This window comes from Eretmochelys imbricata, chromosome 6 (genome assembly GCF_965152235.1).
Source record: "Eretmochelys imbricata isolate rEreImb1 chromosome 6, rEreImb1.hap1, whole genome shotgun sequence".
NCBI classification, from domain to species: domain Eukaryota; kingdom Metazoa; phylum Chordata; order Testudines; family Cheloniidae; genus Eretmochelys; species Eretmochelys imbricata.
The window spans coordinates 27,736,553-27,759,239 of record NC_135577.1 but is presented as its reverse complement, the minus strand read 5'-3'; the positions used below and the strand labels follow the sequence as shown (position 1 = coordinate 27,759,239).

At 44.5% G+C, this 22,687-nt stretch overlaps 2 protein-coding genes across 7 annotated transcripts in view; one reads left to right on the top strand and one right to left on the bottom strand.

Moving 5' to 3' along the window:
* The window catches only part of SLC67A1 (solute carrier family 67 member 1), a 142,484-nt gene extending 130,645 nt beyond the window's left edge, over window positions 1-11,839 (bottom strand). For 3 of the 6 annotated variants that reach the window (XM_077818279.1, XM_077818283.1, XM_077818284.1), the window contains exons 1-2: window positions 10,113-10,250; window positions 9,637-9,713 (exon numbers count right to left, since the gene is read on the bottom strand). The gene's annotated coding sequence lies outside the window, so the exon portion shown is untranslated. Of the gene's footprint in view, window positions 1-9,636; window positions 9,714-10,112; window positions 10,251-11,690 lie in introns of those variants that run through there. The other 3 variants (XM_077818280.1, XM_077818285.1, XM_077818281.1) reach the window with 2 other exon arrangements.
* CDKN1C (cyclin dependent kinase inhibitor 1C) lies at window positions 10,255-12,700 on the top strand. The gene is made up of 3 exons (XM_077818287.1): window positions 10,255-10,849; window positions 11,311-11,437; window positions 12,021-12,700. Exons 1-2 carry the CDS (start codon window positions 10,255-10,257, stop codon window positions 11,430-11,432), a joined length of 717 nt encoding a protein of 238 aa, XP_077674413.1. The 3' UTR covers window positions 11,433-11,437; window positions 12,021-12,700.
* The last annotated feature ends 9,987 nt before the right edge of the window (window positions 12,701-22,687 follow it).

The window sequence follows — 22,687 nt, the reverse complement described above, 5'->3', positions numbered from 1 at the left end:
CCAGAACGAGGGACTGACGCCTGAGCCCACCTGAGACCTGCTGCCCTGGGCAGGGGGTGGGGGGGTGTCAATTCCAAAGCCTGGTGGGGCCAAAACTGAAGGCCAAGGGCTTCTGCCCCAGGCAGGGGGTGGAGTGGGGCTGTAATCTGAGCCTTGCCACCCAGGGCTGAAACCCTTGGGCTTTGTCTTTGACCCTAGGTGGTGGGGCTTGGGCTGTGACCCCAGGCCCCAGCAAGTCTAATACTAGCCATGGTGACCCCATTAAAACAGGGTTGTGACCCACTTTGGGGTCCCGACTGACAGTTTGAGAACCGCTGAGCTAGAACAAACAGAGCAGGGTGGAAGGTGATCACTTGCTGCTGTAGCTCACGAAAGCTCATGCTCAAATAAATTGGTTAGTCTCTAAGGTGCCACAAGTACTCCTTTTCTTTTTGCGAATACAGACTAACACGGCTGTTACTCTGAAACTTGCTCCCTATCTTTCCTGCTGGCTGCACTGGTAGCAATCACAACAGGGACATAATCCTTGGAGGCTCCTTGTACCAATTCATAGCACAAATTCTTTGATAGGAATGATAAACAAAACAATAATAATGAATAAATAATATTAATATCGTAACAAAGGAAAGCTACATAATTTGTGTTAGAACTACCTAAAGACAAAGGCTATGAAGCACATCCTGACACTTACCATCACAGCCCAGTTAACCATAATCCTTCACACAGAATGTTCCCCCTCCTATCCTGGCACCAAATTTTGTCATCACCTGTATAATATAACCCATCTAAACCACCTGACCGGGATAGAAGGTGACACCGATAGATGCTGTTTGACAAGGGAAATAAACAGCTTGTGGCTATAATTCTATCCTTGCATGTAAACGGCACACAGCTTACACTTTTTTATTAGTTTTGTGACTAAACAAAGGACTTCAGACTCCAGGCACTAAAATAAAATGGATCTTTTGTGATATCTGATTTAAGTTCTTGCACATCTCTGCCCTCCAGAATATTTATCAGGATTCCTCTTCACACACATTCCTCTCAGAAAGGTTCATATCTCTCTCTCCTTTTTTTTTTCTTTTTGGGCAGGGGGGTTGCGGGGAGTGGGGAAGGTAGGCCAAAATTTTGTTTTCCTTGAGTGTGGCAGTTAGAGTGCTGGAATCCAGGCTGAGATTTTACTCCTGCATTTGACAGTATTTTTGTCAGCAGCAAATCCCTTTTAAACAAGGTCAAGTGCAGGATATCTTTAAAAGTTGACAGTATGTCAGAACCCACTATAAGCCTGGGATGGAACAGAGCCAGAGCACATCATGCGTGCTCAGTTTACAAGCCCTGCTCTGAGCTCACACTTCTGGTCAAAAAATAATGTAAAACCAGAAGCAGCAGCCATTTGCTGAATCTAACCTCCCAGAACAAGATCCCCCACCTCCTAGTAAATACTGGCACTGGGAGCCATGATGTCTGAAAAGGTAGGCAGGAAAAGCTATCAGATATTAGTCTATGTTAATCAACTGTATGGACACTAAGCTGAATTGGCAGGAGTATAATTTAAAGGCAGGCAGCATAGTCCAATGGGAAGGGCATTGCATTAGCAGCCAGGAGCCCTGGAGTCTATTCCTAGCCCTGCCACTGACTTGCTGTGAGTGCTTTGGCATGTCACTTCACCTATGTTTCCACTCCTACCCTTTGCTTGTGTTGTCTATTTGCTCTGTAAGCAGGCACTGTCTCTCACTATAAGAATTTATAATGAGTAGCAAAATGGGGCCCTGATCTCAGTTAGAGCTTCTAAATACACCTGAAATATCATAAATAAGAAGAAGCTTAATTGACACAATAGATTACATGAAAAGTCTCCAGCAGAACTGGCACAAGACTTTGAGTTACTAGCACATCTGGCATAAACATGGTGTTTTACTTAAACTTTAGAATATGCTTCCAAACAAGAAATGATCATCCTACAATTCTGCCAAAAAAGAACACCTTCTTGGTACAAGAAAAGTAGAGGGCCAAAGTGAACATTAAAAATCAGAATTTAGATTTTGAATTGAAAATAGATTAGTGTGAGGAATGACAAAGATCAGTAATGGTTAGAGTCAATTATTTTCACCCCAGAAGATAGTAGGAAAAAAGCAACGAATCCACTTTGAACAGAATTCAAAAAATTATATATGTATATTTTAAAGTGACATCTTGGCGAGGAAGGACACAAATGGAGGACTGAACCAAATTAATAATTAATGGAGTATTTCATTTCCAGTCAAAGATGACTACATAGGAAGTCAACAAAAAGTGCCATCTTCCATAGTAAACATACCACAAGTCTGAGGCATTGCTTATAAATTATTACTTTCTATCATGCTTTCTAATTCACAACATATACCAGTAAGGTTTGCTGAATACACAGAAAAAAACAAGCTACACAGAGAATCCTGGAACTTATTAAAGATTCTAAGGTAATGGCTGCAGGCCAGGTTGCAAGAGCATTACTGGACTTAACAATCACTCCTATCTATTAAATGTCATGAATCTAAAAGAAAAGGTATTACTAAGAAGGGGGAGCCTACTAAGGCCAAAGCTGCATTAGTGGACTGTGCAACAGACTAGGCTAGATTCACTAGCTGCTTTGCTCTCCACTAATGACGTAAACCAGCTTAACTAACCAGTTAACAATAAAGAGCAAAGAGGTTTCTCAGTGGATTCCAATAGGATTAAATATCAGGGCTGACCTTAAAAGGAAATCATTTGCCATACTTTTTTTTTTTTTTTTTTAATAAAATGAAAAACTTCATCAGGCTTGAATTTTTTCCATGAAATTTTCCAATTTTTCAACAAAGCAATCTGAAACAAACAAAATGGGTCAATTCAAATCTAACGGCATCAAAAAGGAAAGGTGGGTTTTCCTCCTCCCCCACTTTAAAACCAAACTAAAATGTTTTTGTTTTGATTCCATATAACTCAAATCAAAATAATTCAATTTTTAATTGTTTCATCACAAAATCAGAAAGTTTTGAGTATGAAAGGTTTTGTATAATTCCAAATGCATCTTTTTGTTCAAAAAACCTTTGATGAAAAGTTTTTGACCACGTCTACTAAATAGTTTACTTGTATTTGAACTTTGGTTTTGCCTGGTTTCTTTAAGCAGGACAAGAAAGACGGAGGGGTACAATGAAATGTTATTGATGTAAATGTATAACTGCAAATTATTCCTGCATGTATGCATAGTGCTAAAAAAGTATATGATAGACAAACAACTAATATTTATTATTCCATTAGCTGATATAATTATTTTAAATTAAAGTATTGTGTGTCAGGTTATTTCATATTTGGAGTTTTCGTATACAATGCATTTTGGATAAATACAGTAACTTTACACATAATAGGGACCCTTCACAAGTAGCTTGAAGCATAAGCATTTTAGGGTATGTCTACATGGCAAAGAAAAACAGCCAACTCAGGCTCATGCTGAGTGTTTCATTGCTGTGTAGGCTTCTGGGCTTGGACTGGAGCCCAAGCTCTGGGACCCTCCCACCTTACAGGCTGCATCCTGAGTCAAGAAGTCTACATAGCAATGAAATAGCCCTGCAGCCTGTACCCCACAAGCCCAGCTCAGCTGGCACGTGCCAGCCCTGGATTTTTCTTTGCTGCGTAGACATACTGTTAAACTTGACAGTCTAAAGACTTGCTTGTTTATTTGACTGTGCCTCCAGAACTAAACCATTCATGCCTAAGATGACTACTTTTGGAATCTTCACAAGGAGGAAGACTGGTTGGTTGTTTTGTGACAATATATCATAGGGATCTGTTCATCTTACTTATACAAATATACTGTCAAAATGGCCACTGAGGAGGTTAAAGTGCAGTTTAGTAACAAAAAGCGACTGTTAAAATAACAGGGTCTGTGTTCTATATTTGTTGTCTTAATGACTTCTCATCAATTTTCCTTGATTTACAATGTAAAGAGTTTTTTCCCCTAACTGCCAGCCCAGAAAACTCAACATGGGTTCTGACAAACTGGGTTCTCTCTCACTCAGAAATAGTCATAAGTAACAAAAGTTATGTATTCACAACTGTTTTGATGCATGAGGCAGAAAAGAGTCTAGCTCTCTCCCATAGCCCTCCAGAGCCAACACAGCTAACAGAAGTAAAAGCCAGTTTAAAAAAGTATTTTTGTCCCCATAAATACACAGTTTATGACTCTGAATACACGCAGGGTGCAGGTCTTTGTGGTAAAAATGTGCCATTCCTACCTAGATGTTGTTCAGACCATCACTGCACTTTAATTATTCTAAGTATTATGAATACTTTCTTCTCCTGAAACAGAGAGACTAGAAATTTCTAAATGAGATGCTGTGGTTCAACCAAAATTGAAGGGCTTAATAGCAGGAAATTTCTGGGTAAAATTCTATGGCCTATGTTATACAAACAATTAGACTAGATCAACCTTTCCAGACTACCTTTCAGGAGTCTGATTTGTCTTGCGTACCCCCAAGTTTCACCTCACTTAAAAACTACTTGCTTACAAAATCAGACATAAAAATACAAAAGTGTCAGAGCCCACGATTACTGAAAAATTGTTGACTTTCTCATTTTTACCATATAATTATAAATCAATTGGAATATAAATATTGTACTGTACTGACATTTCAGTGTATCACAGAAAGAGCAGTACAAACAAGTCATTGTCTGTATGAAATTTTAGTTTGTACTGACTTTGCTAGTGCCTTTTATGTAGCCTTTTGTAAAACTAGGCAACTATCTAAATGAGTGATGTACCCCAGGAAGACCTCTGCATACCCCCAGGGATATGTGTATCCCTCTTTGAGAATCACTGGGCTAGATGCTCATCATCATGCTTTCTGGCCTTACAGTCTATGAATTCAGCAAACTAAATTTACTTTCATGAGAAAAGCATGGGCGTGTCAGGCCATGCCAGGATGTTCTCCATTAATGTGGATAATGTGGATACATGTGGGTAATGAGAGTGTCATAATGCAAGACAACATGACAAAGGGATGTGAGGAGCGGGGTTAGGGAAGGTAACTGTCTTATTGCAGGTGTGCATCCACCCCCAGAGCCACTGGATCCGGACTCCAGCCATACAATTGTTTCAGCCGACAGGTGAAATGGAAGGTGAAGAGACTGCTCCCACAGGCCCAAACATTGGGCAATCGATGAATACACTTTCCCTTCATGGGTGTAAATATCAGCATCCCCGAAGTAACATGTAAATCACTACTGTGTTAGATAACCCTGGAACGTTTTCTATGTTGGCTGAAATTTGGGTTTTGAGAGAAAATTCCCAGATCTTCTAAATGCCATGAATGGTTGTCTGCACAGTGTGTGGTGATTCCTTCAGCTGTATGAAACCTTGGGCACAGAAAACAACAATGGAGTTACAGCCCTCTCCCATCACACTGTTGAATGAATCTGCTAAGAGTTCTAGCACGGTCCTCTGGGTTCCCTCCAAGACCCCTGTCTTGGACTGACTGGAATATCACCTCCTTATTCCAAGTCTGAATATGTAGTTGTCAGCACTGCTCGAGTTCTTCTCTGGTCTGAAGAAATAGAGCAGTGGTTCTCAAACTAGGGCTGCTGCTTGTTCACGGAAAGCCCCTGGCAGGCCGGGCCGGTTTGTTTACCTGCCGCGTCCACAGGTTCAGCCGATCGCGGCTCCCACTGGCCACGGTTTGCTGCTCCAGGCCAATGGGGGCTGCAGGAAGGGTGGCCAGCACATCCCTTGGTCTGCACCACTTCCCGCAGCCCCCACTGGTCTGGAGCGGCGAACCACGGCCAGTGGGAGTCACGATCGGCCAAACCCGTGGACGCAGCAGGTAAACAAACCGGCCCATCCTGCCAGGGGCTTTCCCCGAACAAGGGGCGGCCCTAGTTTGAGAACCACTGAAATAGAGGGATTTTTCTCCCTGTACTTTATCCAATTGACCCAAACACCCCTTTCCAACTTCAAGATGGTACAGGCAGCCTGGGAAGATTGGACAGAAGCAGAGAGAAGGCCTAGGAATCTGGTAATCTCTCTCTCTGACACCAAATCCATATGCAACACGCTTCTCATTGTTTCCTGTCTTCCAAGGTGTGAAAAATAAGAAGTCTTAGCAGTCCTTGGGAGGAATCAACAAGCCCAGAAATGTTAACTCCAGTGTTGTCTTTTGCTCTTCGCACAACAAAGTAATATGTAGAAATCATACAGACACAGTGGGGTTCCAAATATCATGTTTACTAAATATACAGAAGGTCTAGTTACTTATACATCGTGCTGCTGTGGCTGGTTTTTAAAATATAGAACACAGAAACCTCTAGAGGTCTCACAAACTATTTAAAGGGATACTATCCCATTCCGAAACACTACATTCTGGAAATGCATAAGGAGAGACTGCTTGTAAATTATAACTAAGCCTCTAGTACTTAGGTAACTTACAACACCACTTAAAATGTTCCTTATCTGTGCAAATATACTGTGCAACCCCAGGCCACCATCATCACTTTTATGATTTTTCTTTCTTTTTTTTTTTTGGTGAAGCACCAAAAGGCTAATATTAGAAAGAATTATAGCAAGTGAACTACTTGCCTTTGTTGTCTCTGCTGGATTGTAATAACTTCAGAGCGTACTTCACTCAGAAATACCAGGCATAGGTCTTTTAGAATGAAGCACACCATCTAATTTCCTTGGGAAAGAATCCTTACCCTTGACATAGGTCACCACCAGCACATGACAGGTTTCAGAGTAGCAGCCGTGTTAGGCTGTATCTGCAAAAACATCCGATGAAGTGAGCTGTAGCTCACGAAAGCTTATGCTCAAATAAATTGGTTAGTCTCTAAAGTGCCACCAGAATATGTAATTCTGTCAGATGATCCTGTTTTCTTTCCAAGCAGAAACAGGTTGCTGAGAAAGGTTTATAATGGAGGCAGCACCTGCTGAATGTACCTCTCTCGCTGTAGAGCAAACTAGCTTCTGCCTTAGTGAAACTAAGTGCAAGGAAAAATTCTGGTGCAGGGTTTCTGAGAACAAGATCTGCAGATTGGTTACTGTCTGCAGGGCTCATAAATCACTGATAAGTTTTTTTTCAAGTCTTGGGGGTGCAGGAGAAGGAGGGGGAGAATGAATCCTGCCCCTTTTTGCCAGTGGACTAATGATGAAAAGGATACCCATATAATGCTCATCTGTAGGCTGAGGCTGAACTGGCTTCAATCAACCCATTCATGAAGCTCCCCTGAAAGGTTGCTAAGGAAAGGGAAATAATATTGGGTTCATCTGTTGCCATTGAAGGCCTTGCTGGTGAGCAACCTCTGCTTCTTTCTTCCCTATCAAAAACCTTTCTGACGCTTCGATGTTGTCTAATGAGGTGAACTGTTCGTGCCAATGAACCAAGATAGCCTTTGTATGAACTGTTCACTGAACAGCTTCTCTTTGGCCTGCAGACCATCTTCCAAATGGAATACGGTCTTCTTGGAGTCTACTTCAATGAGGAAAAACCCATGAAGTAACATTTCCTCCAATACTACTGCTGGCTAGTTTCACTCGTTTACTTAAGCATCCAAGCATATCTGACAAGGCCATAACTTTTCAGACATCTTTTAAAAATTACCTTTGTATCCCTTATGGGAACTATCCTACCCTTCCTGTGATCCTAACAGGACTGATCCATATGTACTATGAGTTGGTCATGTTCCTGTACGATTCCTATATTGTCCTGGAAAGATCATCTGTGTCTTCATCTGACAACATTACCTACTAGCACAACCAAATAGTAAAGAAAGTTGCTACATGGATATTAGGGGTCTTCAGTCTGAAGACTTTAATTGTTTTAGCTTCTTTACGTTAAACAACTGCTGACCTTTATCACTAAGCAGGGTTGCCAGTCCCTTGGTTATCAGAAAATGTTGAATTCAAGGGGTCAAAATTGCCTTTAGCCTCCTTTTACTCCTCAGCCTGAGGAGGAGCATTGCATATGTCCTTGGCAGGCTCTGTGCTGCTCAAATCACATCTGTGACTTTACTGGACTTGGATGTTGAATATTTCTCTTTACATAGGAGTCTAGGGACTTGAGTGAGGCCAACAGACATTTCCAGCCTCTCCTTATGGATGCAGATATCATGTAACACTAGAGATATGGCAATGAGTGGCCTCTATGCCTTGCCTTGACATCTGACAATCTGAGAACTGTCTCCACATTCAAAGTGACACTGGAGGCATTACCCACCAATGACCTCACTGTCTGCTCACCCTCCATGTGGCCAACGTCCTCACTGCTAAGGCTTTGGAACCCAGTGGCCTCAATGGCTGATCTGAGGCCCGCTGCTTCACAGCAGTGGGGATTAAAGGGTAGAAAAATGTTTAAAAGAAAAGGTTTTCCTTCTGCTCAAGGGCACTGCCTGGCTCTTGGAACTGATAATGAGATGCAGAGCCTTTCACCTCTAGTTTTCCATTTCCAGTCTGGCCCAACTCAGTACTGATCATCAGCTCTCCAATGGTCTAGGGCACATGGAAACTGAATCATCTTCTGCCACATTAAGAAGAATGCTCCCCCTTATCAGGGTGCAGAGGCAACAGTTAACTGCTTCCTACTCTGTACCTGTTTGCTGGATAGAGACAGGACTTCAAGTCTCCATTGCTCACTCAAATGGACACTTTTCACAAACACCACATTCACATGCAATTAAACATTCATCCTCCTCACTCTTCTTATGAAAGCAGCAAAAAAAGATGAGCCAGTCCAGGGGTGGCCAACCTGTGGCTCTGGAGCCACATGCGGCTCCTCAGAAGTTAATATGCAGCTCCCTGCACAGGCATCGACTCCCGGGCTGGAGCTACAGGCACCAACTTTCCAATGTGCCGGAGGGTGCTCACTGCTCAACCCCTGGCTCTGCCACAGGCCCTTCCCCCACTCCACCCCTTCCCACCCCCTCCCCTGAGCCTCCTGCAGCTGATCAGGACATGCAGGGAGGGAGGGGGAGGTGCTGGGAGCAGGGGTGGGGGCTGCTGATATATTACTGTGGCTCTGGCAATGTACACTGGTACATTCTGGCTCCTTCTCAGGCTCAGGTTGGCCACCCCTGAGCCAGTCAAAAGCACAGGCTTCACAGAGGCAGTAGCAATGTGTAGGAGTGAGAAGAGTGCTCCCTAACCTGCAAACCACTGTAAAGTTGATCTTTTCCCTTGTTTGCTTCTGTGCAGAGGAGCATTAAAGAAAGCCCATTCTGGTCGGAGCACCTTGTAAGATTCTCTTCCCCTCCCCCATCACAACAAAAAGCAATGATTGCAACGATCGATCGGCAGAAAATGTAAAGGACAAGTCAGCTGATTCCTGGCAACACAATAGTAAGATTAGCTCATCTACAGCACACAAACGTGTGTGTATTATATGGGTTTTAAAGTTAAGACAGGCAAAAAAGCTGTGGTTTTCATATGCAATGCTTCTACTCTGTAAAGCAAAAACATATCTAGTAACTTATTACTTCCAAGTGACTATAAAAAAAGCCTTTTAAAAAACATCCTTTCCCTTGTTTTGAAATCTACATACATCAAGCTTTGTTTTGTACTAGTTTTTCCTGACAACTTTTTGTCCATCATACTGCCATATAGATTTCTTCAAACCCTTTTCTTTTAAACCCACTTGCCTTTTTAAAAAGCCCAAATTAAACAAATCTAAGCGTCTCCCTCCGGAAACCCAGCGACTCCATTCTGTGACTGGCTCCTAAATGTAAAAAAAAAAAAAAAAAAAAGCAATCACACAGCAGCAGCACCAGCCACCGCTGCCTGCAAACAAAGGGGGCAGGGACCTGTTTGCAGGCTGGGTATCACGTTACTCAACCTTCCTTCTCTTTAAATCTCAACCCCCGCCCCCCACAATCGCCACTATATAACTCAGACTGACAGGTCCTACTGACCAATGGCAAGGATCTTGCCACTTTTGGCGCCCGGCCACCGTTTCTCCTTCAGCCAATGGGGAGCGGAGATCGAGGTATTACACCCAAGGGGACAGTGGAGCCTCCACCAATGGCAGCAGTGTTATTAAAGAGAAATACTATTATGCTAATAGATGTTTTGCTCTAACTTGGTGAGGGCTTTAAAAGCGAGGCAGCCCCAGGCTCACCAGCAGACTGCCGAGGTTCCAGGCTGGTTGTGCTGGCTGCCCATCGAGCGGGGACGGGTGGAAATCACAGCCCCTTTCTCCCCAGGAGCACCACGTTTGGGTCCCTGCCTTCCCTGGGCGAAGCAGCAGCAGCAGGACCATCATGTCCAACGTGCACCTCTCCAGCGCCTCGGCTCTGGAGCGCTTGGCCGCCCGCAGGACTTTCCCCTTGCACGCCCGCACGGGGGTCTGCCGGAACCTCTTTGGCCCCGTGGATCACGAAGAGCTGAGCCGGGAGCTGAAGAGCAAACTACGGGAGATCAGCGAGGATGACCAGAGGCGGTGGGACTACAACTTCCAGACCGACACCCCGCTGGACGGCCCGGGCAGGCTGCAGTGGGAAGAGGTGGAGGGAGGCTCGGTGCCCGCTTTCTACCGGGAGACACTGCAGGTCGGGAGGTGCCGCTTCCCGGTGCTGCTGGTCAGGTCCAAGCCACCTCTGGGGGGCATGGACACTCCCGCGGGGGTTAACCCCAGGGACCCTCACCAGGAGCTGGTGGTGTCCGCGTCCTCCTCCCCCAGCCCCCAGGGTAAGACGGCAGCCCTGGAAAGCACTATCGCGGGGGGTAAAGAGCGGCTCAACCAGGAGAACCGATCCGATCAGCTCAACAACTACTCAGGGATTACAATCAAACCCGCACCCTGCGCGCCAGCGGCGCTCAAAAGGGTCTCGTCCTCCAGCGCAGCCCACATCACAGGTAAGGCTGGGGCATGCCCCGCGCACGGCACGGGCGCAACCCTCCCCCGTGTCGGGCTCTCTGCGCTTCAATCCCCCTGCCTGCCCCTGGGGTTTAAAGGGCCCCGGGCTTCGCTCGCTCCGCGAAAAGGCTCGCGGCGCAGCTCGCTGGGGCCGGGCTCGGCGCCCGGCCGGGGAAACGCTTACACAGCACATTGCGCGCTGCGGGCCGGCGAAGTAAACAAACCCGACCCAGCTGCAACCCTCCCCCGAGGCAGAGAGGGGGAGTCAAGAGCCGCCAGGCCTCCCGTGCGCACAGTTATGCGGGGGCCCGGGCAGGGCGGGGCCCGGCTGCTGCGGGAGCACGTTCGTGTGTCCGTCCGTCCCTCCCCGCCGCGGGGGCCGCCCCTGGGGGAGGCGGCGGCGGCGGCGGCCGGGGTGCGTGGGTGTGTGTAACGCCTCGCTCCTGCCTTGGGTCCCTAGATTTCTTTGTCAAGCGGAAAAGGCCGGGGGACTCCAAAGCGGCCTGCGACCATCCCGGCGGGTGTCCCGCCTCAGCGCCCGCCGTGCCCGCCGAGCAGACGCCCCGGAAGCGGCTGCGGTGAACCAGGTGAGCGCCCTCCCCGGAGACCAGAGCGAGCCCCCGGCGGGCGGGCGGCCCCCCGAGCCACAAAACCCAGCCGCGGCGGGAGGAGGAGGAGGAGGGCTGCTGCCCAGCGGCGGGGCGGGCCTCGGGAGGGTGCTGCTGGGCCGGGCCTGGGGCGAGGGCCGTGTCCGGCCTGGCGCTGCGCAGCGGGGCCCCACGGAACGCCTCTCCGCGGGGCGTGCGCGCCGCCAACCCAGGAGCGGGGCCTGAATCTCACCAAAAGCTGCGGGGCGGGTCCCCTTGGAAGGCGGGCCAGGCTGCCGCCCCGCTCTGCCAACGCACACGGGAAGCCACTTCCCCGGGGGGAGCCGGGGCCGCCCCGCCCTTGTGCAAGCCCCTCCCCCGCTGATGGGTGAGCTGGGAAGGAGCTGGTTTCGCTGACTCATTCGCCGAGATGGAGGGGCAGATGGGGCGGGGTCGGCCGAGTTACTTTGTGGCCGCCGGGGGCTCTGTCTGTGGCTGCTGGAAGCAGCAGTCGCGGTTACTTTCAGTGGATGTTCCTGAAATTCATAGGGCTGCTTCGCTTCCCTTCCCCTTTTCTCCTCAGATTTTGCACTATGACACCCTAAGGGAGATTTTGCTTCGTCTCTGGAGGCGCGGAGCCCAGCGGCTGTTCTGCCCACGCTTCGGCAAGGGGCAACTCTCAAGGGAGCTGGAGCAAGGAGGATTAAGATCTGGGCTCCCTACACCCTCTCCCACACAAGGAACTGCATGTAGTGAGAGTAGCTCTGACTACAGCCACGGACGGAGCAGTGTTAATTTACAACTGTGCAATGTATTGCGTTTTATATATAAATGTATTATGCCTAATGTGAGTACACTGGCCAGAAGTGTAAAGCTTTAAAGTCATTTATATGAAATGTTTAACCTTTGCTGATCTCTCAGTGCAAAAAAAAAAAATGTATATTTGTACAAATTTTTTTAAGAGTTATACTAACTTATATTTTCTATTTATGTCAAATGTGGATAACGTTGGTTGATACCCAATAGGCTGTTTGTTTTTTTTCTTTTGGTTAAGCCAAAGGGCACTATATTTGCTTTTATTTACAAAATGTAAATTTATTTTTATAGTGGGTTTTTTTTTTTTGCATTCACAAAATGTAGCTATAAATCAAAAAATTTAGTTTTTACTTGAAGACATCTGTTTCAATGGTTCCTGAGCCGGTCTGTACCACTGCCATTGCAAATAATGCCACAAAGTTCAAATAAAAAAAAAAGAGTCCAAAATCTATTGCTGTTAATTCGTATTAAGGAAACATCTAGTGGAACACAAGTGACAGAAAATGCCCTAGTTTGCAAACATCAGAAAACACGTGTGTAAGCTTAAAGTTACTCCTTAGAACTCAACTGTCTTTCCATTCCATTAACTCATTCATTCTCACACTCCACAGCTGCTGGCGCAGGGGGACACTACAAAACAAGGCCAATTTCCATACCTTTGTAAGGTGCTCAAAGAACACAAGGATTGTGGTACAAAGAATCTCAGGATAAAAATGTGCACCACCCCACCAGCCACTATAAATATTTAAAAAACACTTTGCGTCTCAGTGCCTCATCCGTACGTATTGCATAGCATAACAGATTTTTTCTAGTGGTGAAGATTGTTAGAGGCACAATTCTATTCCCCCATATACTGTAAGTACACAGTTGATTAGCTGTCCATGGTATAGAGGAGTTTAACTTTCTCTAAACCAGTAGGGTTGTAGCCACTGCTGGAGTTAGCATGAACCAATTATCTGATTCCCAGAATCTAAAATACACTACATTAACAAAAAGTTACAATCCCTCAAGCCTTGCTTTTATAATTCATATAGATAACATTTACATACAGGTCTAGACAAAGTTCTGGCCCATTTAGTTCAGGAGAAGACTGAATTTATGTTCAATACAATGCCTTTTAGCGTTGTTTCATGCTCCCTCTTTGTGGGGAGGGATATTTATTTTGTAAAGCATCTTGCCATCCATATAAAATTAGCTCTAATGGCTATTTTTTAAACCCACTTATGCTGCAGTTAAATCTGCCCAAAGTGCAACTGTAGGATGACACTGTCAGGCGCTTCAAGTACCACTACCGTGTGCCAAGCTTTGACACACCCACACACCATTTGCAAGGATTTGAATGGTCTGATTCAAAAATCTTCCAGTGACCCATTATTTACAGATCAGTAGCATGATAAACCATAGTGGCTCCTCTGCTGTGTCAATGCATTTAGGGAGTTCTTAATCCTTGACACAATAGATGGAGCCTTTCTGCTCTTGTTTGGAAAAGTTTATATATTTAAAAAATTTTACACAGCATTATCTGGCATCACAGTATTGTATGCATCAAAAGACCACATGCCCAGCAATAGCTTTGTAAACTACAAAAACAAAAAACCCTTAACTTGTATTTGATTCACTGTTGTATTGGAACACAACAACATCTTAATTGCAAGAAAGTGCTTCCTGGTATAGCAATTTAAATCGAGACTATGTGCTTATGAGTCAGCTATAAATCCTGAAAAATATAGTCTAATAGAAATGGTAACATACAATCGTGCTTGTTAACTATAACATAGGGTCTAGTTATTAAAAAGCCATAAATCAACATTTTAGTATTAACATTTTAGGCCTATTTTGTCACAAAAATGGACAAATATCACAACCTATTGTCAATTAAGTACACTACCTCTGCAGCCCTGATGAGGTTGAAAACATGGGGGACTATTACCAAAATAACCCCACTTTAAAATCTATACATGGAAATTACTCACAATCCAGGCAGCATTAGCATTCTCTCTCTCTCTCTCTCTCTCTCTATATGGGGTGGGAAGGAAGGTTGTAAAGCAGGTCTAAAAAGCCTTCCGGGCATAGTATTCTGTGACTTAAATTATATTATATATATATATATATATAAAATTGTCACTAATTTTTCTTTAAATTGTTTAGATTTACCAGTTTTGAATGGCTGGATATTATTTTCAGGATTTTCTGCACTTACGTAACTTGAAAACATATACACACACAAGTTGTAGCTCAGTGTAATTAGGTAAACTATACAAAAAATTAGTTTGAAAGTGGGTGTGTGCGGTCAGTACGTTTTCCTAGTAAACGTTTAATAATTTTTTTTAAAAACTGTCAATATCGGTGCAAGCAAACACAATAGCATAGAAGAGGCTGCAAAGGCAGGGATTTAACGTTGTAGACTACCAAGGACCTGACAGAGTTGACGGCCAAATGCCAGCCAGGTTTCCAACAGTTTCACTCACACGTAGGAATGAGGAATCAACCCACATTTCCCATCTGAAATCTCTTGCCCATGTGGTTTAATGCAGGCTCTTAAGGTAACGCTTACATGGAGTTTTAGCAGCTGAATTTCCTTTGGTTTTTACGGTAATTTCTGAGGTTGGATTATATTAGCCTTTATGTACCTATAAAATACTCATAAGTGGTTTAGTGACCCTTTTGACTCCTCCCCTCTAAACATCGCTGTATTTAATCTGGCGAATTGAAATCTGTGTCCTGCCCCTCTCCCCAAGTTAAATCCAGCTGCTGATTTATACTGCTGAGCTGAAACTTGCGGTTCCCCAATTAATGTCTCAGCGCTAGCTGAGAGGGGCGCAGTTTTAAATCCTGGGCTAACCTTAGGCAGGGAGAAAAGTGGCTGGCGGTGAAGGAAGCTTTAGCTGAGCTGATCCACTGTGTGGGGAGCTGGGGAAGCACAGGAGGATTTGGAGAAAAGACCCGGGAAAGGAGCAAGAGATCCAGGGGCCGAGGACGGAGAGAATCCGGGACCGGGGCAGAAGGATCCGGGTTGCCCAGTCAGGAGAAGGAGACGTTCCCGATTCATTCCTTCCCCCAGTCCCCGTTTAGGCCCGGCTTCCGTTCAAACACTCCTCCTTTCCCCCTACAAAATCCCCAAATAGCACAAGCGCCGCGGTCCGTCTGGCTGAGGACTGCGGTTTCACATGCTTTGCAGCCTCCTGCCATGCACTCCTGCAGCGGTTGTGCGGACAAGTCCCCGACTCCTATTAGCGATCAAAGCCACTATTTCACGATGCCAGGGAGGAGGAATAAAGCTTCCAGCGGCCAGCACGTTTTGCCCGAAAGGCAATCACCTTTATTTCAAAGTCAATCACGCGAGCCCCGTGCGTAACATTGATTACCTCAAAACGAGATGATCACTTAATCAGAACTAGATTTTATGGTGCCTGCATCAATGGGTCCTGATTCAAAACGATCTTCTCCTTTGAAAAGAAGAAGAAAAAAAAAAAAAGCTTTTCCCTTTCTTATGAAAAGCCAGCAATACACGGAGGGAGGCAGCTGGATCCTCCAGGATTTATGGGCTTTTCTCTTGCTTTCATGGAAGCAGGTGCCTTTGGGACTTCCATTGTCTCCGCGTCTTACTAATAATAGGACCTTCTGAAATGAAAGATCCATACTCTGTGTAGCCTTCAAAGACCTCGTATGGCGGAGCCACAGTTTGCACAAAGGTGCAAAAACCCACCCCAAGGCAGAAAGCGTTGGAGGTTTCAAGGGAGTTTATTTATTTGTGTTAAACGCTCATTTTCTTTACCCCAACGCAATCGTTTCGAAGGACTGCTAGCAGGAAGCGCTGGGAAAAGCTTGGAGCGCTAGAATGGGAGAGGCACAATGAGCGTCTCCGCTCACTTGTACAGAATCCACCACACAGCGTTTCTCCGCGCACACAGAATTGAGTCTAGTCAGTCTTTGTTTTTATGAATCTTCCAGTCCCGACTTTCTCTCTCCTCCCCCCCCCCCCCCCACCATGCAATTTTAATTTCCCGGCAGGGCCTGTACCCAACCAGTGAGAGTGGCCCTCTGTTTGAATGACTTGGTCTTGCGTTTGTGGTAAAAGAGAAAATATTTTTTGTATTTATTTTTGCTCCCCCCCCAGTCCTTATCTTTTGGAAGGTGTGCAGCCCTGCTTCTCCTTTAGAATCTCCTGCTCCACCCAGCTTGGCACTGCCTTCTTCTTATTCCCATCACAAAGCACACTGCCCCTATTCTTCTGGCCTTTGTAGCCATATGGCAAATCCATGTAGACACAGCCAACATCCATTTATTCAGGCACATAATGTCCCGCAACAGGGAACAATTGGAACTTTGTTTGCTTCTATTATTGATGCGAATGGGCAGAGAGAGAGAAAAAAATCATTTAACTATAAGAGATATCCAGCTAATTATGAGCCATATGTGCCTATAGTTTCAAAGCAATCCAATGAAGTTCATTTTAAATCTAGACTACTTTATTAGGTATAGAAGACAGATGTCCCAACAGTACATGCATCAGAGGAAACCATGTAAAGAAGTTCTTGAAATATTTAACTGGAGCTCATTCACTGTGAGAGGGACTTTAAAGTGCCCTTTATCACCAGGATACGTAGGGGAAATTCAGGGGAGATTTCTAATCCCCATTGCCAAACAATTACCCTAAAAACCATTCCAGCTTGGATTCTAGGAGAGAGATTTTTTTTTGAAACAAACATCAGGCTCTTCATAAAATTGTTTATGCAGTGCAAATCCTGGCCGAAGTCAGATGCTTATTTGAGCTGTATTGAACCTAGAACGAAGAGCAAAGCAACCCAAAGAAATCGCTCAGGTTTCCAGTGCAGAGGGCTGCGTGCTTCCTAAAACGGTGGTGCACTTTTACTACTATGCGAACTGGGAGAAGGGGTTTATTATTTTCAGACCTCAGCGATTCGATCATTGAGAGTACCCTTAAGTGAGAATCCTGCAGTGCAATGCGAAAGGGAAACGGCACTGCAGGGAAATTAAAGACAAACTCGTTAGAGAAAATTCTTTATGAAATGCAATTATTGGCAGGCTCTCCAGCCCTGGACACCGCTCTTTCACCCATAAAGCCAACTATCTAGGTTAAAGGATTAGCGTTATCTTTAGCAGTGATTGCAACATCTATTAGTAATTAAAATATTTCAGTTAGAGGAAATGGTTGGCTCTAGAAAGCTTCCTTTTACATCAAAATTATTGAAGAGGTTTAATTGTTTTCCCCAAACCTTGTTGTATTTATATCACTTTAAAAAAAAAGCCATTTCCCCACCTTTAAGCAAAGAATCATCTCTCTTCAATGAGCAAGAAACATTCAGTATAAATAACACAAAAAATTTCAATTTTTTAAAGAATAAACTTCCTACATTCAAGAATCAAGATAGAAAATTTCTTCCTAAGCATCCAGTTCACACCAAATGTATCATCTGCTTGGTGACAGATTTCTTGGCATGCCGATTGCATTTAAAAAAACTGAGGCAAGAGGGAAATTTAATGATCAGGTAAAGAAAAAGAAATAGGTATAGAAAACCGTTCTGCTGCCTACATGTAAAGAAGTAATTAGATGAGCGCAGCTGGATTTGCTTGAATGAAGTAGCCAGCTTTTGCTGCACTTCCACAGAATATAGGGTAAACACCAGATGTTTCTTCACTGGCCCCATTCTTACAAAACTGAGGTTGTGTTTCTTTCCCAAAATTTAAATATAAATTCAAAATGACAATAAAGATGATCCCTAAGGATAGGGTAATATCTATGTTACTTTCTACTCTTCCACTGTGTGAGCACATATCAAGGTGGCTCCTCCACTCACAGACACAAATAGTAATATGTAAAGGCCTGATCCACCCCCTATTGAGATAATTGGAGAGATTCCCAATGAAGAGTCTCCCATACAGAAAACAACGGATAGGTAGGTAACTGCTGTTTAGACTTAGGAGAGCTCTGTTCTATTCCACACCCTGACAGTGACACGCTGTCACACACCTCAGGCAAGTCACCCTACCTATTTTCCCTCCTATTGTCCATTTAGATTGTAAGCTATCTTTGGGGCAGGGTCCCTCTCTTGCAGTTCCTAGCAAAATGGAGCCCCAATCTCAGTTTGAGGGGGCATAGGCACTACTATAATACAAATAAATAGTACTAATTACTTCAATGGACATTGGCTCAGGCCCTAAAAGAAAAGGAGTTAATACAAAGCAATGGCGTTTAGTGTGGGCATGGCAAAAAGCATCACCTATTTTTAAGGTTGCCTGACACTTCCCATAATAAGACCCTGTTTTCTGTTGCTTTTGACTTCATCAAACTAACTGTTTGAGCTGAAATTTTCCATGCTGTGTGCCTTGTCCGAGTCTGAATATTTTGGGGAAAGTTAAACCAAAACAGATTAGCCATTTCCAAGAATGAGACTTGGGGGAAAAAAATTGTTTTGCTCATCTTAAATTCTGTTTAACTGTTCTTTGAAAAGTTCTACCAGCCTCATGCTTTGAGGAAGGGTCTTGAAATTTGGTAGGTGGATGGCCTTTGTGTCAGGAATGTGCCTTTTGCTGGTGAAAATCCACCCAAATTTGGCCAAGTTATAAGCCTTTGAAAGATCACATTTTTCATATGTTCAACAGACTTAGATTTTAGTAGCTAAATTCCCTAAAGATTTCATCTACACCAAGCATGCTCCAGCCCTGGAATGAACTGACTTTCCCTGCAATTGCAGCTCTGAGCCGCTATAAACTGTGCCATGTCTGGGCACCAGAACTGAGAGCAGGGAGATTGCCTCTCCTGTGCTTTCAATTAGGCCCAGGCCACATTAGAGGAAGAAGCTGCCTGACTCAAATGCATAGGGGACAAAAGCTGAAACTGTGGAGAGGCAGGAGTAAAAGATCGGGACAAGGAGCCCGGTGGGGGAGGCTGGAAACCAGGACTAGAGAGCGGGGGATTTAGGCAGAAACTGGGACTGGGAATTGGGATCTGGGAGGAGACTGCAACTGGCTGGATGAGGAGACTGGGCCAGGACTACAGAAGAGGGAGGGAAATGAGGTAGGGGGAGTGGGAGCCTATAGGTTGAGGAAAAACAGATTGGATAAGGAGCCAGGGAGGAGACTGGGTCATAGACAGGTCATTTAATCTCTTTATGCCTCTGTTTCTTCTCCCACTCTCTTTTCTACTTCAACTGTAAGCTCTTTGGGAGAGGGAACTGTCTCCCAAACACATGTAAGGACAGGATCTAGCACATTGGGGCCCTGATTTTGTTTGGGCCTCTAAGTGCTACCATAGTACAAATAATAAACAACCCCCAACATGTGGGGGTTATGAGGAGAGACAGAGGAAAGGGGTTGGGCCCAGGGCCAAGCATGAAGAAGCTAAGCAGATTTGGGACATTAAAGAAACTATATATAGAGTATTGCTCACATGTTTGGCATGTGTGCAGGTAGCTCCATTCTCTGCATGGGTGACTGGACGATGCATCTACAAGCCATTCATTTCATTATATATTACATAAACACCCCCCTAAAATTTAGAACCACATGCCAGTGCCTGGTTTGACTGACTGGGTGTGGGAATAATGCCTTTCGGATCATGCCGGGATCTTTATACATATTAGCATGACCTGGATGCTTTACATGCTTTTTCTTCAACAAAGCAGCCACCTTTTCCAGAACACAATGCACAGGAACTAGTTGGTTTAATGCAGCACAAGGCAGTATAGGCACTGTTCTACTTGGAGCACTAAACAGAAACAAGCTAGTATTCAAATAGGACTATGGCTAGCGTATTTTTAGTATTGCTTAGCCAGACATCATGGACAGGGATTTCTCCTCCCCCCTCCCCCCCAGTAACTCTGGTAGCCAAAATGGTGCTATAGATTGTCCCTACCCCCATCAGAGTTATAGAACACGCATCCTGATTCTGAAAACCTTCTCTCACACAAGTAGTCCCAGGGCTCTATTTTCTAAATTGACTAGATTTCTAGTAGTTAGAACCCCCTTTAAACGGTTTTAACATTTTGGCCAGCCATTGTGGAGTGGGACAAACTGTCTGAGACTACTACTGGTGCACAAACCTAGTCTCAAATACAGTTTAAGCATGTTATAAATGTCAAATAATTGAAAAATGTTTGAATATTTTCCCCGCCTCCCCATCTATACTGGAGTCCTTGCTGCACAAGGAAGTTGATCCAGATTTCGACTGTAGACCTCTCAAGTATGGCTGAAAATGGTTTGGCCATTAACATAGACAAAGCCAAATTAGAGCTGGTCAGTAAAATTCTGATGAAAGTTGTTTGTTTGGTGTTTTTTTTTGGTTGGAATTTACTGATTTGTCAAAATCCAAATGTTCCACAAAGACCGTTAGATTTTGATGAATTTCCTATGAAACCTGCCTAGTTTCTTGGCAATCCACTGGAGGGGCTTCTGGAGAGTCCGGTGTTCTAGGGCCCACCTCCCCAGGGCTTCCAGGAGGATTGCCCCTAAATCGGGGACCTCAGAGGTGTCCCTTTCACTGAGAATTTCAAAAATTTTGGTCTTCCTTCCTAATCAGAACTCAACCAAATGTCAAAATACTGAAATCTTCCTTGAAACAGAATTACTATTATCCACAAACTCTGAGCCAAACTGTTTTCAACACCCACTGCATAACCCTGCTTGATCCCACATTCCACAAGGGATCTAGCCTTTTTGTGACAGGACCAAAACCGCTTGCAGCACCTGTTAAACATTAGTGGCCAGACTTTTCAACCCTGACAGCTGGCAGAGAGGGTGCAATAGGACCTGCATTTGACACCTGTTGCCAAACATGAGTCATTCTCCTAGTCTGGCCAGCTTAGCTGTGTTGCAATCATTTTAACCCACATCAGGAAACATGTTTCAGGGCATATTATCTCTATCTCGATTTAAAATCGCTCATTATTTGCATTACAGTGTCAGTAGCAACTAGAGAGCCCAACTGAGGTTAGCTACACATAGTAAGAGACAATCCCTGCTCTAAATAGACAAGGCAAGCAAAGAGCGGGGAAAAAGGAAGTATCATTATCTCTATTTTAGAGATGGGGAACTGAGGCATGAAAGTTGAGTAACTTGCCCCTGGTCACACAGTGAGACTCTGGCAAATGCAGGAATTGAACCTAAATCTCCTGAATCTCAGTCGAATTCTTAAACACAAGACCATCCGTCCTCTCTGTTGAGGCCATCGTATAGTCCCGGCAGTGAGGTATGCTAACAAACATGCTGCTCCCTGGCAATAGAGAATGATGTCCCTCATCAAGTGAGGATGCAAAGTACACTGCAAAAGGTTACTGAGCATTATGGCAGCTCTATGACACTGGAGTCCTGAACCATGGAACATGTTCCTGCAAGAAAGGTGCAGCTAAAGAACTCAGACATCACTAAAAGTTGGGTTTTCACGACATTTGTCCAAGAAAATGCATGCCTGATGCTGTCGGAAGTCCGGCTTTGGCTGAATTCATTGGGAAAACTATTAAAGAATGGTTCAATTTTTAATAAAAATTATGCTACAAAATGCTACATGATACCTTATGTTGTTTCTTAAATAAGATATATCTGCTGCTGAAAAGCCAGAGCTACTTACATCAGCTGAGGATCTGACCCCCTATGTCTACATATTGGTTCCATAATAAATAATTGCTCTTAGTTCAGCTGTGTGAGAGGGGAGGGGGGAGGATTATTTCTTTTTATCTAGACTTTTTGGATTTGAAAAAGTCCTCTCAGTTGTGCAAGATTATAATGAGAAAGACTTTCTAATTGTACATTTACTGTGTGTTAAAGCAAAACTAAGGCGTGAGAGAGGATACATTGAGGGTGAGATTGTGAAGTATTAGGGCAGCTTTCAAATGATCAAATGATCATATTTCAAATGATATAGCATTTGGGCTGGAGCTGCTGCTTTGCAGCTCTGATTCTGCTGGTACAATTCTACAGCATTCGAACAGCCTGTCTTGGGTGTGATTCTCCTCTGCAAGTCTGATTCTGCAACATGAGCTACTTTCCATAGGTCTGATCTTTTAGCTGCTTTGTGTGTGATTCAGCAGCTCTTTCAGTTGGTGTGCCGCACTGTCCAAGGGCCCAGAGAAAAGGAAGGTAACTAAAATGATGGTGGAAAAATGTGTAAGTTCGAGCAGGCAACCAACACTTTCTGGCTCAGCAGAACTCAAGTTACACTAGCGGATGTTGCACTCACATTGGAAAATGGGTGTAAGTAGATTTAAAGGAGTCTATCTGGTCTGAAAGGCCTAATTCGGATCTCTCTGATAAATCAGGAGTATTTCCATTGAAGTCTTATTACAGTGGTGTAATGGGATCAAAATCAAGTCAACTGATTAGAGCACAACTTGGAGTCGAGAGACTGGAGACCAAATCCTCATCTCCATACACTGGAAATCTTGAATAAATCTGAAGTCAATCATTTGCGCTGGCGTA